The sequence below is a fragment of the Denticeps clupeoides genome, chromosome 9 (genome assembly GCF_900700375.1).
Source record: "Denticeps clupeoides chromosome 9, fDenClu1.1, whole genome shotgun sequence".
Taxonomy (NCBI): Eukaryota; Metazoa; Chordata; class Actinopteri; order Clupeiformes; family Denticipitidae; genus Denticeps; species Denticeps clupeoides.
The window spans coordinates 7,783,417-7,802,569 of NC_041715.1; the positions used below are offsets into that span (position 1 = coordinate 7,783,417).

The 19,153-nt window shown below is 49.7% G+C and overlaps 2 protein-coding genes across 2 annotated transcripts; one reads left to right on the forward strand and one right to left on the reverse strand.

The window, feature by feature from the left end:
• Positions 1 to 4,044: 4,044 nt before the first annotated feature.
• On the reverse strand, positions 4,045 to 7,747 carry zic2a (zic family member 2 (odd-paired homolog, Drosophila), a). Its single transcript, XM_028992175.1, has 3 exons — positions 6,292 to 7,747; positions 5,258 to 5,421; positions 4,045 to 5,143 (listed from the first exon to the last, which is right to left on the reverse strand). Exons 1-3 carry the CDS (start codon positions 7,268 to 7,270, stop codon positions 4,907 to 4,909), a joined length of 1,380 nt encoding a protein of 459 aa, XP_028848008.1. The 5' UTR covers positions 7,271 to 7,747; the 3' UTR covers positions 4,045 to 4,906.
• Positions 7,748 to 10,126: 2,379 nt separating this feature from the next.
• Positions 10,127 to 12,647, forward strand: zic5 (zic family member 5 (odd-paired homolog, Drosophila)). The gene is made up of 2 exons (XM_028992174.1): positions 10,127 to 11,608; positions 12,074 to 12,647. The coding sequence occupies exons 1-2, from the start codon at positions 10,549 to 10,551 to the stop codon at positions 12,505 to 12,507; spliced, it is 1,494 nt and encodes a 497-aa protein (XP_028848007.1). The 5' UTR covers positions 10,127 to 10,548; the 3' UTR covers positions 12,508 to 12,647.
• The last annotated feature ends 6,506 nt before the right edge of the window (positions 12,648 to 19,153 follow it).

Sequence of the window (19,153 nt, forward strand, 5' to 3'; positions counted from 1 at the left end):
AGGAACACGAGCGGCTGACAGCCGCTGGGAAGCTCGTCTGTGGCGCTGTTCCTGCGCTGGCACTCGTCTCTGTCAACTTGCGTAATGCCTTTGAAACTGTCTTCTTTCCAAAAAAAAAAAGAAAAAAAAGAAGAAGAAGAAGAAGAGGTAATAAAATAAATACCCGCGCCCGCCAGCACCGCAGAAGTACGATTCCGGAAATAAAAAAAAATGATGTCAGGCATCAGATAGATGAACTTACCCGATAAATTATTCAGCCTGCAGACAAAACCGAGTGCGTCTGACACTGTGGGAAAAGTGCAGGAGAGTCGAGGCGCTCGGGAGGAAAGCGAGGCATCGAGCGGCTTAATACCAAACCCGGCTGGCCGGACAATAAAGTGATGAAGCAATATGTTGTGACCGTTTTTTAAGGGACTTTTGCATTGTTCAGAACTTGCCGTGGCGTGGGACTTTGGCGTGGTCCAAAGTTACGAAGTTCTGAATTAAGTTCCGCATAACTGCTCATTTTACATTTACGGCATTTACCAGATTCCCTTATCCAGACCGACTTACAATCAGTAGTTACAGGGACAGTCCCCCCCCCCTGGAGACACTCAGGGTTAAGTGTCTTGCTCAGGGACACAATGGTTGTAAGTGGGATTTGAACCTGAGTCTTCTGGTTCATAGGCGAGTGTGTCACCCACTAGGCTTCTGCCACCCTGCTCATTTTGAAGCGCCGAATCCTGAAAGGAACCCCAACGATAATGATGATGGGGAACTGTTCCATTACGTCACGAGACATCTTTAACTCGTCAGGGTTACCCCGCAGGCGGCTCGCCGGCTTGTTTGAAGATCAAAGCGGCAGAGGTGCGACGTTGTGTTTACGGGTGTGGGGGAATTGAACATTTCCTGAAGTTACAGGGCCAGCTTGCATGTATTTAGTCATTTTTCGCAAAAAACAAGAACCTGGACCGCCGGTGAAATATGTGTAACCGGCGCCGTGCCGCGAATCAGCCTCGCTGAAAGATTCTTTTACAAGAGCTGAGGTGGGGACAGGCCATTGGAACCTCCGACCGGGGTACAGGTGTCGCACCAGCCCCCCCGCATTGACACGTGACTAAGCGCTTTGAATGGGACCACCTGCCAAAAAAAAGAAAGAAAACTCTCCACTCGGTTAAATAAAGCGAACGCGGTAAAAAAAAATAAAAAAAAAAAATTACAGCCCCGTCACGACTCCGCGCCGCCCAGGCCTCTCCGTCCCGAGGACGGTCGTCCAGCGCCAGGCCTCCCGCCTCTCTGCTCGCCTCCCCGTGTCCCGCCCGCTCGCAGGGCCACGCTCATCCGTGAAAGGCGGCGGGGAGCCCGTAACACAGGAAGGCTTCCGGGACCCTGCATGCCTACAGAGTTTATATCACGTGCATTACACCATTATAATACGCGCATAAACAGCCCCGTGTATTAACAGGCATAAACAACGTCAGCCGAGGGCCGGGAGAGTTGCTTCCTGGTAATTAACGTGAATTAAAATGATTTCCATCCATTCGGACGCAGAGCGCTGAAAAGAAGGGTTAGTTTTCAGCCCACCTACCTCGTTAGCGAAGTGGCTAGCTGCCCTTTTTAAATCTTTTATTTTTTACGACAACCGTCGCCTTTCGGCACCACGTGTCGCATCAAAACGCGAATAAATTAAAAAAGAGTAATAATAACCTTGATCCATTACGTATATATGTATATATGTATATATATATATGTATGTATATATAACCAGAGCGAGTTCTCAGACAGACGTATCGGAGCGGCCGGGAGCGCGGACGCGGTGACCTTTCACCCCGAGCAGGTCACGGCGCTCCGCCAATCAGAGGCGACGCCGCGGCGGTCACGCAACTCCACCGGCCGCCCGCGAACCGCGTCTTTACGCGAACATTCCCGCTCACTGGCGTTCCCTTACCGCGGTAATAACGCACGTCGTCTTAAACGAAAAGAAAAGAGAAATTACACGGAAAACCGTCTTTATTTCTGCGTTTCTGGAGATCGACTCTTTATTATTATTATTATTATAATTATCATTATTATTATGTGTGCTTTATTCGGTCACATTATTTACTAAATAATTAAACTCAGTGTCTTTAACTTTCTTTCATATGTCTTTGATTCACTTCGGAGTTTTTTTTTTTTTTTTTTTTTTTTTACAATGCAGCGTCTGGCCATCTGCCAAATAACAGTTCAAATAAAACAGAAAAACAAAATGCTAAATGATGATAATAATAATAATAAAAAAATAAAAAAATAATAATAACAACAGTAAAACGGTGCTCGAGCACCAAACGAGTCTTCGAGAATGAACTCTCCTCTTTTCCGAACACGGTACAATAACGAGCTGGTCACGCTGCGTGGGGAGAGCTGAGGAAACACCTTTCCGCTCCCTCATTTACACCCCGCGCACCGGCCAATTAAAGCACATTTACCAGTTTTACATTCAAACAGGCCAACACTTCTTTCATTATTATTATTATTATTATTATTATTATCATAGAGAGCATTCTGCATGGTCTCGCTCGCTGAGATGGCAGGACGTGGCCATGATGTAGATGTCTTATAATACTCCTCACTTTCTCTACACACCTCCAACCTGCTCCACAGCGAGACGCGTGGGTCAGCGGCTCCAGGGCTCGTCTAATAAACGTGTTTTTACGTCCGGTTATTTATTTGAGCGAAATGTTTCTGTGGAAGACACATCGCGACGCTTCACTGTGTGTGTGTGTGTGTGTGTGTGTGTGTGTATGTACGCGCATTTAATCTGTTGGAAAATGAAGAGCACCGTTACCGCGACGGGCGAGGACGGCCGTGTGGGGACGTTTCGTGGTTTTGGAAGCAGAAAACCGAGAAGGATCGGCATCTTGTGACTTTCTGTCCCTGTCGCCGCCGAGATAAATTATTGCCCGACCAAGTCCTGCTTGTCGTCCGAAAACCGTCCAAAGCGACAGAGCTCCGTGTCTGTCCGTCAGACGGTTCGCCTCGCTGTGTGTGTGTGTATATATATGTGTGTATATACGTGTGTGTGTGTGTGTGTGTGTATCTGTACGCAGACATCATACACCCTGTAACGAAATGTGTACGTGAAGGTCGGGTCACGTGACCCCACGAAGCGTAGCCAAGCGCCGGAAATATGATATCGTGTTGCGGAGGATCAGATCATCTACTGTACAGCTGGCTTCTGGGGGGCGGGGTGGGGGTGGGGTCATTTTCTCCTGTACCCCTTTACGCGCGGATCAATATCAGGCGGACGCGTGACGCTGACCATCCTCGATCCCCACAGGTCACGGCGTCTCTCCTCCCAACAGGACCGCGCGGATCCCGAAGGAGCAGGATCGTGGCGGGAAATGTGGTTTTAAAAAAAAGAGTGGATTTACTAATACGCGCACACAGAGAGAGAGAGGACGCGGGCGATTGGGGTGACATACGGGTGGCCTGTCTGATGGACAGGCCCGTGTTACGTTACGTCTGCGTTTCAGTCGTTAACCGGGTAACGGTGCACACCCGGAGGGCGCTGGGCACGTGGGCACCGGAAACGGACCCTTCTCGCGCGCCGTGCGTAAAACGTCCGCCGTCCCTGGAACACCGATCCCAAACCGATCCACGCCTTCCCTCCGCGACTACGTCACTACGTCGCCTCGGAGTAAAACAGGAGCAGCGCGGGAGTCCACGACGCAGACGGATGGAGGTCTCAGCAAGTTCGGGTTCAAGTTCACGATCACAGGGTCTCAGTCTGATCTAAAACATATTTTTAAAGTATAAACTTCATACGCTACCGTATGGGAGATGAACTGAAACTCGACAGCAAGCCACAAGCATTACTCTGAAATAAATACTAAGAAAACAAAAATCGACAAGTTTGAATTTTCTTTTTTAATTCGCCTGCATCGGTTTTCGGGATCCGGACATTTCTGGGCGCCAAATTAGCACCCCTTCCTTTTGGGGTCTAACAAGCCCTACAAAGTTCACCTAAAGTGCCCCGTTGATAAATCGTGATTTTAAAAAATAATAATAATAATAATACGTGTACAATTTTTAACACTTGCAACACATTTATTATATTTGTATGCAGTAAAATTTTTATCACAATAATGGAGAAAAACACCTCTTAAACTTTGAACAAAAACACTTAACGAAAACAACTGCCCCTGTCATAATTGTACATATTTATAGTAAAGAAACATTCTTTATAAATATTGTTTCATCTGTAGCAAGTAAATACCATAATTTAATTACAAATGGATAAATATGGCAGTCGATATTTACAAGAAAAAGAAGGAGGGAGGGAAGGAAGGAAGGTGTAAGTTACAGAAAATCGAACGGCACAACGTAGATTTTTTTTTTCTTCTTTTGTTTTTCCTCACAATCTTCCAAATAGTATTTTCACAAAATGTCAAACTTGCAGAGCACAAAACGTCACAAGTTAAGCCCAGCGGAACTAAAATATACATTCACAAGCAAATATTGTGTCTGTGTCTCGGTTTTAAGTGTTGGCTTTGGCACTCCTTCCTGTATGCGGGCGGTTTCGTGTACAATCAGCTTGCCACAATATTTAACACCGTAATACAACTTCGCTGCGTAATATGTGCACTAAAAAGTCCAGTCGGAGGAACAGCTACCATCGAGGGGACACCTACACACCAAAAAACGGACATGAAGATCTAGCACAACCATTTTGGGGGGTGGGGGCGGGGCTTGGTGATTATTTACATAAAGGGCCAAAAAAACAACCAAAAAAAAAGAAGAAGAAGAAGAAGAAGGTTCTGGAATAGTGTCAGATCTACGGCACGCGCTCCCGTATCCTCCTCCGTGGGTGCCGTGGCGCGTAATGTAGCGTTCGTGTGAGCCTGTCCGGGGTGTCGGGGGAGCCTCGCTGCCCTTTGACCTCTCAGTCCTAAACGTACCACTCACTGAAGTTGGACGACAGGCCGCTGTGGCCGTGGGCGTGGCTGCTGCCGCCGCCGCCGCTGCCGCCGCCGCCGCCGCCGTTGTGCACCGCGGACGCGGGCGACATGTTGGTGTTGCTTTGGGTCTCGGTGGAGGGGGACACCAGTCCGGGGGGGGTGGACGACTCGTACCCGGAACTGGCCGCCGGCGAGGAGTCGGAGGCTGACGGGGAGGATTCGTGGACCTGGTGGGTGTGGGGGAGAGAGAATCGTGGTTATGAATCACGGTTTATTCCTTTGATGAATGACGCCGGCTCACACACACACACACACACACACACACACACACACACACACACCTTCATGTGCTTCCGCAGCGAGCTGGGGTGCGTGTACGACTTGTCGCACATCTTGCACAGGTACGGCTTGTCGGACGTGTGCACGTGCATGTGCTTCTTCCGGTCGCTGCTGTTGGCGAAGCGACGGTCGCAGCCCTCGAACTCGCACTGGAACGGCTTCTCTCCTGGTGGGTGACATGCGACAGGATGAGGAAAAAGAACCAAAAACTGGCACGCGACACAGGGACATTACGATGTTTTTTTTAATAAAAAAATATTCTAAAAAGCACACGGCTCGGCTGGATATAATATCACATTATTAATATTACAGTTTCGTGAATGACGCGGCCATAGACGTACAACTTGCACGTTTATATATATATATTTTTATTTCTCGTTTAATCAGGATTATTTTGACGAAATCGTTCGCAAACGAATTGGAATAAATTCGGACCCGGGTTGAGTATTTTTTTTCTGACGCCCCGTTGGGTGACACGATGGCGGGTTGACGTGCCTCATACAAGCAAAGAACGTAAATCAAACGCCAAGACAGAGAAACGACGTCTGCCTCGTTAAAAAATATATATAAATAATATAATAATAAAAAAATAATAAAGCCATTAAAAATAAAAACGCCGTGGGTGAACCCGTTCCTGTGTAGTTTGATTTGTTTCTGTCCTAATGAAATACGACTTATGTATTAATTCTTTTTTTTTTATTACTATTATTTGCTAGAAGACCTGTTGGGGTCACGCACCGTACGCACGAGCCCAGGTAAACACCCCGACCCGACCCCACCCCACCCCCACCCACGAGGAACGTTAAACCGGGTTCGGGGGAGATTTACTGCTCCAACCGACCCGCTCTAAACTTCGAGAGCCGCAAAAAAAAAAGCCGCGCGTTGCACATAATCCAGCACGTAACTACAACGCAATTTTTTAAAAAACTAGTTATTATATAATATAGATTTAGTTCATAAAAAAAACACACACACACAGACATCTCCTTTAGTCGAGCTTAATCGGCTCATTGTCGATCTTAATCGCCGTAATTACCCGTGTGCGTCCGCTTGTGGATCTTCAGGTTCTCCGAGCGCGCGAACACCTTCCCGCAGCCGGGGAACGGGCACGGGAACGGCTTCTCGCCCGTGTGCACCCGGATGTGGTTGACCAGCTTGTACTTGGCCTTGAAGGGCTTGCTCTCCCGCGGGCACTCCTCCCAGAAGCAGACGTGGTTGCTCTGCTCGGGCCCGCCGACGTGCTCCACGGAGACGTGCGTGACCAGCTCGTGCATGGTGCTGAAAGTTTTGTTGCAGCTCTTCTTCGGGCTGCTCAGCTGCTCCGGGTCCACCCACTTGCAGATGAGCTCCTGCTTGATGCACTGCTGCCGCATGTAGCGGAAGAAGGCGCCCGGGTGGTGGTGGTGGTGGTGGTGCGCCGCCACGTTCATGCCCATGTTCATGTTCATGGAGCCGTACTGGTTGTGCAGCTGCGCGGCGGAGTAGGGGTCGGTCCGGGGGCTGGACACCTGGTGGTACTGCTCGGACCGCCCGAACACCTCGCCCGGTAGTCCGAGGCGCATCTGGCCGTTGAGGACGTTGGGGGAGCCGTGGGTGGCGTGCTGCTCGTGGATCCCGGGGAAGAGGATGTGGCCCTGGCCGTCCGCGTGGGAGTGGTGCAGGGACCCCGCCGCGGGGCCGAACAGCGCGTGCTGGCCCCCGGCCGGGGACGAGTCCCCGAAGCCGCGGCTGCGGAACAGAAAGTCCCTGGTGGAGTTGAAGGGCGAGCCCGCGTACGACGTGACGTGGGCGGCGGCGGCGGCCGCGGCGTGGTAGGCTGGCGCCTGCGACGTGAACGCGGAGCTCTGTCCGGGCGACAGCTCGTGGTTCAGCTTGAAGGCGCCCATGTGCGCCGAGTCCACGAAGCCGTTCTGCGCCAAGCCCAGGTCGCGCTCCTGCATGTCGGCGGGCGCGTGGTGGCGCGCGAAGGTGCCCACTCCCAAACCCGGGAACTGGTGCCCGGCGTCCAGTAACATTTCTCACGAGGCCGATAAGCGCGAATTCGGAACGATTAAAAATACGAGGGAAAAAAACAACAAGAACAACAACAACAACAGCAACGACCACCGGTTATGGAAGCGGCGACTTCCGCGCGCGAAAACACTTCATCTGGAGAAGTTCGGCTCCTCGACCATTACGAGCGGCGGCGGCGGCGGCTCGGCGACTCGAACTTGTTACTCGAGAAAAATGCAGGAGGAAGAAGAAAAAAATCCCATGAGGCGACGACTCCTTTTTCTTTTTCCCGTCTCCAGGCCGATAGTAACTATAACAACACCGCTAACGGGGACGCCGTTAAAATACGCCGCGCGTGCGGGTATCGTCTCTTTCTTTTTTTTTGTTGTTTTTTTTTTGGTTTTGTTCGAGATTTTTCTTACTGCACCTTCCGTCGCGCGGGACCGCGAATCCGCGGCGCGTCTCGGCCTCGGCGTGTTTGCGTGTCTCGCGCTCGCGCTCACTGTTTATCTCGGACCGCCGCTCTCTTGCTCGGCGGCCCGGAGGCCCCGCCCACCGAGCGCCGGCGCCCCGCCCCCCGCCCCGGCCGGAGCCCGGCCATTGGCCGCCGCGCCTCATCAATCCCGCGCGCGCCTCCAATCCCGCGCGCCCCCCACTCTCGGCGGCTAATGGCCGCGCGCGGTACCCCCCCCCACCCCAACACTCATTATTACCGCCCACTTTTTTTTTCGGTGTGTGTGTGTGTGTGGGGGGGGGGTCATTTGCTGAATTATGGTTTATTTATTTATTTATCTTCATACCCAAATTCTAAATTCTGGGTGCCGAACACGAAGCGCGCGAGCGAGAAAACTGGAGCCCCCCCCCCCCCCACACTATTTAATACATATATATTAATTTTATTTTTTTTAAATCCCACATTCATACAAAGCAATCGCGACCTGAACTTTTATCTTTATTCCACGAATCGGTGTTAAATTACATCAAAGGTCCTTCGCCGATAATAATAGTTTTTAATTTTTTGGGAAAGCGCGTGTTTTAATTTATATAAAAGTACACACGTGCGAACGGCAGATTTTCCGCACGACGTGACGTGTTTACTCAAAGCTATTCTGCAGTGGCGCACACACACACACACACACACACACACCTGAAGTGAAGTGTGTGTGTGTGTGTGTGTGTGTAAATATTCCAGTGCGTGTTTGGAAGTCTGCGTTTACGGCAGATTTGCAATATTTGAGCGCCAGCGGGCGTTAGTTCGACAGTGACGTCACGAAAACACAAGAAGAGAAGGAGTGAATAAGAAAAAAAAGGAGGTAAAAAGCGGGGTTTACTTACACCGAAGCGGGGTCCCACGGGATCCCGGTCCCGAAGGCGCGCGGCGAGCTGGCTGCCCCCCCCCGTCCTCCGTCGCCTCCGGACGTCCTTTAAATAGCGACAGGGACAGAAAAGGGGGGAAAGGAGACGCGTTTTCTTTTTAATTAATTTTAAAAAAGAAGAGAAGAGAAGAGAAGAGAAGAGAGGAGCTCGCCTCGCGCCGTGCGCCATTCTTCCAGGAGCGGCCCTGCCCTCTCCGCAGGACACGCAGGACCTGATCCAAGTTCAAAGTCACGTCTGGCGACGTCTCCCAGAACTTCTTTATTTCTGAGGAAAATCGCCAAAAACAGACAGAGAGAAAGTTTCAGGCCCGTCCTGTCGGCCCGAGGTGCGACAGGAGCCCCGGAATAGTCCGATATAGAGATGTTAATAATGGGACAAACACGCGTCGTCACGTCCCTCGTCGCCGACGTGCTGAGGAGGCTGTCATAATGACCCTGATTGTAGGTTCTGTGACACTTGACCTCTGACCCGTGAAGACCGCGTGTATAGATCTATCTAGCAGATCTATTTCTCTCTTTTTTTTGGGGTGGCAGTTTAAAAGTCCGCCGAGGCGTGGTCGCGACGTTCCGTGGACAGCTCTCAACTTTCATCCGGGCCGGACGAACCGCTGGTGAGGAACATCTCACCCACCTTCTCGGACCACAGGTGCCCGAACGCAAAGTTACGATTCACCTGCAAATAAAATAAAATAAAAATGTAAAGAGCCCGCGAAACCTCGGCTGCAGACGCTTTTAAAAATATATATATATTAATAAGCATCTCATCTGTACAGGATCAGCTGTTACCTACACAAGGAGCACTTCTGCCTATATTATTTCTATTATTATTACAATTATTAGAAGAAATAAATAATGATTAGTGCTGCGAAGTTCCGAAGATGTGACACCGATGGCATCTATTTCCCGCTGCGTGGGACATGACGTGCCCCCCACCCCTACTTACTTTTATATTTAAGAGTGAAACCAAATAAAATTACTTTTTTTTATCCCAGTTTCTGCGCATTTTAAAACGTATTTTTTATTATCTGGCGTCGCAGGGCCTACCGAAAATCTATATATGGATATATATCATTTTTTCTGATGATAACTGATCAACGTCCCGTCGTCTACAGCGTCACAGTGACACGGTTTTAATCAACATTTCATTAACCGAAAAATTCCTGAAAGTTGTACACAAATGAATGTAATAAACTAAAAAAAATAAATAAAACTAATCGTGAGTTACTGCTAAATTAAATTCGGCCCTTTCTCAAAAAGATAAACATTGATACATGGACACAATTCATACAGAAATATGAAATTAAAATAAATATTTTCTAAAGTGACCTGATGTGCAATCAGGTGAAACTGATGCTTTTTTCCACATCTAATGTTGCAAAATATTTAAAAAGTTGAAACTTTTAATTCGCGTTATATAAATGCAGCCTTTGCGTGAAGTGACGTGCGATGTGTTTTTTTTTTTTTTGCTGCTAACTTCGGGAACTTTTTTTTTTTTTTTTTTTGTCGACAGCGATAAAGAAGAACGAGGGGGCGGAACCCCGCTGCGCCCCCGCGCTGAACGGCAGCCAATCGCCGCGCCGCCCGAACTGCCAGTCACCGAAATCCGTCCAATACCCGCGGTGCCATTTCTAAACCCCGTTCCCCGCCGCGCGCTCCAACTGTCGCGCGCCTCTGCCAATCGCCGGAGGGACCGGGAGCGCGGGGACGCGGGGACGCGGGGACGCCGAGCGGAGTTAGAGGCAGGACAAAAGAAGTTGCCGCGGCGCGCGGGAACCGTATTTAATACGTGGTGGTGGTGATCGTTACAAAAAACAACAACTAAACAACTACTAGTGAAAAAAAGAGAGGGAGAGAGGGAGGGAGGGAGAGAGAGAGAGAGAGAGAGAGAGAGACGACTCCATGGACGTGGCGGAGCGGGAGTAGTGATGGAGCTCCCTTTGAGCAAGAGGAACTCGGCGATAAGATTAGCGGATTTGGCAGCGACTCAGCCCCTTCCTCATCAGAATATGACAGGCTTCCCGGGGACAGGGGGGCACCACCCGCACTCCCACCATGCCCACCTCCACCCCGGGGAGATGGCCAACGACCCCGGAGTGGCTCTCGCGCCATTCGGACCCGAGCACGTGGCGCAGACGAGCGCGCTCAAGCCCAGTCCGCCCCAGCACGTCCCCGGCCACCATCCCGAAGCCCAGACCGCGGCGTCCTTCGCCGGCTTCCCCGCGGCCCACCCCCACCCGGGCTACACCTCCGGCCGGGACTACGTCCTCAGGAGAGAGCTCTCCGCCTCCGCCATGCACGCGCTTGGCGACCAGCACGGTTCCGCCTCCTCCCCTCACCACCACCACCACCACCACCATGGCGTGTTCATCTCGCCAACAGGTGCTTACGGCCACGCGGAAGGTGGTGCCCACGCGCTTTTCGCGGGGCTCCACGAGCAGGCGGGCCCCGGCGCCCACCACCACCACCACGCCCTCAACGGCCAGATGCGCCTGGGTCTCCCGGCGGACGTCTACGGCAGGCCGGAGCACTTCGGCCACAGGCCCGAGCACTATGGAGCCTCCGCCCTGCACGGCTACAACTCCATGAACCTGAACGTGAACCTCGCGGCGGCCCCGCACGGCGCCACGGGGGCCTTCCTGCGGTACATGCGGCAGCCCATCAAGCAGGAGCTCATCTGCAAGTGGGTCGAGCCGGAGCCGGAGCCCGAGCCCCGCGCCAAGCCGCCCTGCTCCAAGACCTTCAGCACCATGCACGAGCTGGTGAACCACGTCACGGTGGAGCACGTCGGCGGGCCCGAGCAGAGCAGCCACGTCTGCTTCTGGGAGGAGTGCCCGCGCCAGGGCAAGGCGTTCAAGGCCAAGTACAAGCTGATCAACCACATCCGGGTGCACACGGGCGAGAAGCCGTTCCCGTGCCCGTTCCCCGGCTGCGGGAAGGTGTTCGCGCGCTCGGAGAACCTGAAGATCCACAAGCGGACGCACACGGGTGAGTGAGAGAGAGAGAGAGAATAAGAATAATATATATATATATATTTTCAAAAGTTCAATGAGTTTTTTTTTTTTTTTTTTTACGGAATGCCGGGATTTTTTTTTAACGATTAGGTTTAAAGAAAAAAAAACGCGGATTTGAACCGATCCCGCGAGACTCGTGTTTTTTTTTTTATCCAGTAGACAGAAGACGCCGACTCCGAGTTTCTCGCGTGTCGTAGGGAGAAACGTTTTTTTTTTTTTTTACTGCCGCTTCTGGTCCGGAACGCGTTTCCAGAACTTTTCCTCGCCCCGCGTCTCCCCCGTCACGTGTTTTGCGCCGCGGACCCGCCTTGTTTTACGCCCGAATTCCGCGTGGACGCGTCGGACCTCGCCGCGCGGCGTATAACGGTCCGATACACCGGGAGCGAGTTCTAATCCGCGTGGGGATTTTTCACCTTCCGTGTGGCTTTTTTATTCGCAGGGGAGAAGCCCTTCAAGTGCGAGTTCGACGGCTGCGACCGGAAATTCGCCAACAGCAGCGACAGGAAGAAGCACTCCCACGTGCACACCAGCGACAAGCCGTACTACTGCAAGGTCCGCGGCTGCGACAAGTCCTACACGCACCCCAGCTCCCTGAGGAAGCACATGAAGGTGCACTGCAAGTCGCCGCCGCCCCCCTCCGCGTACCAGCCCACGGCCGCGAGCCTCGGGGACCCCCTGTCGCCCGCGCCCGAGTCGCACCGGATGCGCCCGAGCGACCTGTCGCCGCAGGTCACCAACCTGAACGAGTGGTACGTGTGCCAGGGCAGCGCCGGGGCCAACCACGCCCTCCACACGCCGCCGAGCGACGCGCCCACGTCGGACTCGGACGACGAGGACTCGTTCAGGGGCGCGGACCCACGGACCATGCTCTAGCGGCCACGCGTCACGTGGTCGGGAAAGCGCAGGAAACAGCGCCGCGGACGTCAGGCGGCAATATTTCACGAACAGGCCTGCGTGTCGGGCCCACTCCAGCTCCCGCTCCCGCTCCACCCCGACAGGGACCCACCGTACCGACGTGCGACCGGTTCTCGCTCGTTCTCGCGCGAGTTCGTGCCGGTTCACCTGAGGGGGTGGCGGCCCCGGGCCACGTGACACGCGGACGGACCCCTGGCAGACCGTGACACACACGTCGCCAAAGTCGTCTTCTTCTAACAAAACTTTGTTGGTCTCTTCTTCTTCTTCTTCTTTTTTTTTTTTTTTTTTTTTTTAATCAAAACTGTGTTTGGAGCGACTTTTTACATTTTCTTTGTATGTTGTTATATTTAAGAACTATTTAAAAGACGATATTTTATGCAGATCTCATCACTGTAACTCTGAGCGGAGGTGTGTCCCCTGAGACCCTAAACGTGTACATAACGATGCTCGTCAATGTCGTAGTCGTGCGCATAACGCTGTTTTTATTCATCACTTCCTCCTTCTTTTGGATGTTGTAATTTATTTATCAACGTTGACATGACAGATACACCAAAGAGTAATATTATTGATTTTTGGTGAACCGTAGAGATATAATTATAATAATAATTATTTTTTATTTTTTGGTTTTGTAAAAAATAACTGTGTCTTGGTAAAAAATAATGTTTACTTGAATAGGCTTTGTAATGTGAACCGTGAGTCCCTCGCATGCCCGTTGTAGTAAGTCTATTTTTTATTTTTATATATTTTTATTTTTGTGAGGTGCATGGTGCTGTTTGTTATGGTGGATATAAAAAGTGACGAAAGCAGCTCAGATTGTGGGGGTCCTTGATGTTCGTGCTAAAACTGCTAACAAATATAGAAGAAAATGGTCATCTTGAATAAATAAGGACTTGTACGTAGTGCTGATTATGGTTATGATCGTTATTATTGCTATTATTGACATTCTCGGTTTTGGAGACCCAACTTTATTACTAAGTCGGCGTAAAGTAGAGTACATGAAACAGCACGTACTAGTACTCAGAACAACTGTACGTCTGCAGTGCAATGTGTACAGATCTAAAAATATATACATACAGATTCATATCCACGTGGTCGTGTTAACGTGATCATCGTTCTGCTATTAACGATGATGAAATATGACCACCGAGACAATATGGCGGAATGATATTCATCATCCGGTAGGATGAGAGGATCCCGACGGATCTAAACGCTGTTCCTATAGAAGAGGCGACAAAAGGCATGAATCATTCATGGCAAATAAAAAAAAGAAGAGAAAAAAAAGATAAAAAGATGGGGAACAATAAGAAAAGGGGGTCTTGTATGGAGAATACCCCCCCCCCTCCCACTTATTTCCTCCATTAAAACTCAACATTCTCACTTTCAAAGTCCCCCGGTCCGTCCAGTTCTATACAATTAAAAGTGACCAGCGCAGGTCCCGCGTCACTTCAAAGTGTCGCGCCGCGGGGAGGGGCGGGGCCTTTCACGGTCTCCACGGTGCGTAAAGATGCTCTATAGCAACCGGCTACCTGAATACGTCCAGTAAAGAAAACACACACACACACACACACACACACACACACACACACACACACACACACACACAGTAACTGACCACAGAACTGTCACACACACACTTCTCAATTAAAAAACAGAATAAAACGCATTTCTTTCGCGCCACTCGGTCGTTTTCAGATCCAGTCCTACGTAATTCCAACGTGAGAGCGAAAGTCGAGTTTCTGACCCCGACCCGCCCCCCTCAGCCCCCCGACCCCGGATTAAGACACCGCGGCCGTCGGTGACCTTTCTGTTTTCAAGTGTCGCAAACTCCCCTCCCCATTCGCCCCCCACCCCCCAAATAAAACTTCTTCTTCTTCTTCTTCTTCTTCTCAAACTCTAATCTGCAACAAACACTGTTGCGCTTTTCCTCTCGTTTGGGGCGCCCCGGAGGAGGAAGAGGAGGGTGGCGCGGGGGTCCCTATTTATTTAAAACAAGTGGCCGGTGAATGGGGGGAAAAATCAACACGATGAAAAATAACCAAAGAGATGCCACCCCCCCTTCCCCACGCGTGAAAAGGAGGGAGTTCATAAAAGGCGCTTTAATACCGCGGGGCTTTGAAGTCCGACTTTTCTTCTTCTTCTTCTTCTTCTTCTTCTCCCTCTTCGATTCTTTTCTTTTCTTTTCTTTTTTTTTAAATCTGAGGAATACCTCGGGGTTGCCCCAACGACGCCGCTGGGGTGAGAAAGCCGCTCCTTTGTCAGCGATTTGTTCTCCTTTGGAGAGAGGCCCGTGGAAATCACTTACACGAGGCACCTTTACGCGCAGCCTGCAAATGAGTAACTTTCGCGGGGCAGACACGCAGACGCCACCTTCCCCCGGGGACAAAGCGCGAGGGGTCGGGTGACAGGGACAGTGGCTCTCAGGACATCCACCTGTCACGCGAGGGACATTCCACGCAGCAGTACACGAGGCGTCAGAAGTAACCAATACTCGTTTTCGATCGTTGTCCACGACACTCGTGACTTATCGCGCACGTGAGTGGAATTATTGCTTGCGACACAGCAAAAAAAAAACAAAAAAACAATAAAACCTAGACATACAGTAGAATATTTACAGTAAACAGGGTTCATTATTCTTAATAATAACTCGAGAATAAGAGTGTAAAAAATGGATTCTGTGGACTAACAGAATTTATACTTTATTTCTACCTTTTATAAATAAATTAATAATAAAAAGGAAAGTTAACTTCTGAAGGTTAAGTAATTAAAATAAAAAAACAACTATGCCTGTAATAGGCCAAACATCAAATATGTCATCTATTATTACTATTATGATGTGGTTGTTATTAAAGTTCACGATTCATGATTGGTTTATTGTCAGTACAACAGTATACACAGTTTCACACAGAACCCCATAGTGATTTCATAGATGAAAGAAAAAAATATATATGTATTTACACGCTAAACTAATCTATACTAACTAAAGCTTAAATACTGTACAGTATCTCTATAGGAGAAAAGTACAACTTTTCTGTACAATGAACGGGACAAACAGGACATGACTGGACAATCATGACGGATGCTTGTAAGTGGATATGTTGGACATTTCAAACAGGACACAAGACAAAATCTGCAGGTTGTCATCAGATGCATAAGGTTGGAAGTGTATTGTTGTTGAGTTGATCGTTTTTTCGGTGATGGCAGTGCAGTGAAGTTTATATTTCTGTATATTTATTGGGGGTTTTTGTAGATTCTGGTGCTGACGCTTCCCTCCTCTTCACCCACGCACCCGTCATCCGGGCACTTCGTCGCCCTACCTGGCGTCTCCAGAGCAAGTGAGAGGTGGGGAAACGAGTCCATCTCTCTCTCTCTCTCTCTCTCTCTCTCTCTGCGCAGCGCGACGCAACGTACGTACGGGCCCCACGCTCGGGTTCTAACGCCGGACGTCCCGTCAGGAAAGTCGGTGTCGGTTCGTTTTTATTTATTTTCATTTTTTTTATAGGGAATTCATTAAATTAATTACTCGGCGAGCATTACTCGGCGTTTTCTTTTAAACTTCGATCTAACCCCCTCCGAAAAGGTGGCATCACAGCCTTAAAACAAAAGGAAGGAAAAAGGAGGACGTCCCCGCGCCCCGGACTTCTCATTAGTGCGGTATGCAGCCATGCGCGCTCCCGGTGGAAAAAGTGAGACGTTTCGAGGCGGAGGACCGGGGATCAAAACCAGGAGCGGCAGATAAAAAAAAAAAAAACCGGGCCGAGATCGTCCATAATTACCGACCAGTGGAAACCGAGCTGTTTCATCACATCCCGCACACTGATCTTTATCTTCTAAATTCATAACTCACGTTCTGCAGTGGCAAACAACGATAATAATTTGGACCACTGTATACAGTATACAGAACGAAATTATACAAGATTATTTAACATATATTTAAATGACTTCATTCATCCTGGTGATAAAGACTAATATTTTTTTCAGATATTTGGACAGATATTTATATATATATTTGTGCTTTATTGAAAATTGGTGCATATTGCATCTCCTCGCCTCGTTTTTACGTACATGCACCATGCATCATTCTGCCCGTCTCCTGGCGAACCTGACATAATATCTGGCCACTCTACAACATCTGTGGGCAGAGAAACTTGGTGCCGGTCCAAAAGCAGAACCCCAGGACTGGGAGGCTTTCCAAAGCACCGGGTGAGGAGAGCAAGGTCGTCCACGGGCGAGCGCAGGAGCCCGGGCCTTGTACCCGGCCCGTCCGGCGCGCTGGCCATACGGCGGAGAGGGAGCGGGGAAGCGGGCAAGCTGGTGTTAGACAGGGCCGGGCCTAAAAGCCCCTAAACACGGGGCCGGACGTCCAGTAGCGGGTTGTTAAACCCACAGGCCTCAGGAGCCGAACGCCAGCCATGCAGGGGCTATTACACAATCGGTGAGAATATAAATCACACTTACATTTATACCATTCAAATGTCCAGGGTCATTTAGAAACGGCCTTGTTTTTCATGGGAAACAATTATTCAGCGGAATCAAGACATTTTGTGCATGTAGGGAGGAACTTTATCAGCAACAACGACTTCCAGCTTCCAGAATGGCTTAAAAGCGTCATTCATTATTATAAAACTTTTTTTTCAATGATCTTAAGATTGCTGAAAACTGTTCAGATGATTAAAGAAGTACAGCATCTAGAGCATCAGCAAACGTAGGTCTGACTAGATCGCTATTTATATATTATTTATATTTAGATATCCAAAAACCTTCCGAGAGTTTTGAATGGTAGTGAATATGCAACAGATTACATCCATTGATTTTTGACAGAGCTGTAGAGATCAAGCATGGTACCTGAGCTTTCGTGTACTTTCAGAAGATGATTCGGGTTAAAATCGACCAACAGAAATGGCCTTGTGGTTCCGTTCCAGGGAAAGGAAGGCTGGGAAGATGTAATGTGTGAGGTGGGATTGGTCCCCAATGGGCGAAATTAGGCTTCGCCGCCGACAGGCGCTTCCATTTCATCGACGGGCACTTTCTGAGGGGCAATTTATAAAGCCAGACCCTGGTGAGATGTTCCAGGAACCCGGCCATCGTTTCTTCCACCCAATGATCCTCTAAGGCAAACGTGGAAGTAGAACGTTTCGGATGCCTCTCACGCAGCTGGTGCACTCCTGGACAACATAGGTAAGGATGTTTAAGTGAAGGTGAGGTGTTTTTGTGGTCGGGCCCGAGGTTCTGTCCTCGTTGGTGTAAAATTGCCGCGTCTCAGAGGCGCCACAACACTTAGAACCTGACCATCCTTTGAACGTATCTCTCTATGCTCCCTCTGCCGTCTGTACCGACATTAGATTCCCCCCCCGTCCAACATCAGAGCCCTGGCTTCGAATGCGGCGCCTCTTGTTGCCGAAAAGGTCAACATTCGGAGGGAGGAAATCATTCCGGCACAGCAGGAGAACAGAGGAGTGGGATCATCTCCGACGAAAAAGAAAAAGGGGGGGTGGGGGTGGAGAAAGAGGGAAGTTGGGAGCCAGGTATGGGAGAATTACGGAGATGGGGGGGTCGGGGAGAGCGATCTGGCTCGTTGCGAGCCTCGTTTGCCGGATGCCTCCTCCGAATGGGCGGGCTTCTGTTAAACGGGACTCTAATCCGCGGCCGATAAGCCCGTAAGCCAGCGCTGGAGGATCCCCTGCGGGTGGACGCTGGCTTTATCGAGGTGGCAGGACGCTCCTCCAACATCACACGCCGCCGTCACTCTCTCCTCTGCTGACCTTGGGATAGCCATTAGACACGGCGTCGGATTTTCCGGACAAAGGTGTGGGAGTCTGGTGGAGCCCGCGCTCTGATTCATAATAATAAGAATTTAAAAAAAAACTAGAATTCATCTGGCGTGGAGCCCAATAATTAGAACTCGTCAGGATATGAGAGAGAACCTTCTCACAATTGCCTGTATTACAATGAAAGCTCTATACAAAAAAACAAATTGTTTATAACCTTCCTCATCGTCCTCATCATGCAAAAATCAGATAAAACTTACCAAAAATTCAACAGGTCGAATGGCCTCCCGTCTAGTGGATTCGAGCACGGCCCTATTTTTCTGGTGATTTTTTTTTTTTATATACAGACACAAAATAATTCAAGGAGTTTAATGGCAGGAATCGATAGCTAACTGTGTTCATTTGTGGAAATTTATGTTGGGAAAATGGAACGAGATGCGCACATAAACGCACCGCACTGACTTGTAGTTGTCATTACAGGAGCTTTCATCTACAGGTTACAGAATTTTCCCTACACGTCTCAGGGGAGGCTTCCAGTAGATCTTGTATGCCAAACCGAGCTCAATTTCCCAGTTAAAAAAAAAAAAAAAAAAAGTCCCTGTTGGACCTGCATGACGATGTCGACGATGACATGATGGCCGCCTGCTTTGAGGGCCATGGCACCTTTCTAAGCTCGGTTTCCTTCTGACCTGGAGTATTGATTGGATGAAAGGAATCCTGGGAGTGACGATAACTACATGCCAGTTCAGGCTGGGACGGAGCCTTGTTTAAAATTGGTCCAGCGCGTGGCTCATTCCCAACGTGCGTCTCTCTGTGTCTCCCTGATGGCTGCCATTGGA

What these genes read in the sequence shown, in the direction of transcription:
- zic2a (XM_028992175.1), bottom strand. Translation starts at nt 7,270, where the DNA reads ATGTTACTGGACGCCGGGCACCAGTTCCCGGGTTTGGGAGTGGGCACC. An exon ending in CCACAAGCGGACGCACACGG is followed by an intron (nt 5,422 to 6,291) that starts GTAATTACGGCG and finishes GTCACCCACCAG; the next exon opens with GAGAGAAGCCGTTCCAGTGC. An exon ending in CGCTGCGGAAGCACATGAAG is followed by an intron (nt 5,144 to 5,257) that starts GTGTGTGTGTGT and finishes CACACCCACCAG; the next exon opens with GTCCACGAATCCTCCCCGTC.
- zic5 (XM_028992174.1), top strand. Translation starts at nt 10,549, where the DNA reads ATGGAGCTCCCTTTGAGCAAGAGGAACTCGGCGATAAGATTAGCGGAT. An exon ending in CCACAAGCGGACGCACACGG is followed by an intron (nt 11,609 to 12,073) that starts GTGAGTGAGAGA and finishes TTTTATTCGCAG; the next exon opens with GGGAGAAGCCCTTCAAGTGC.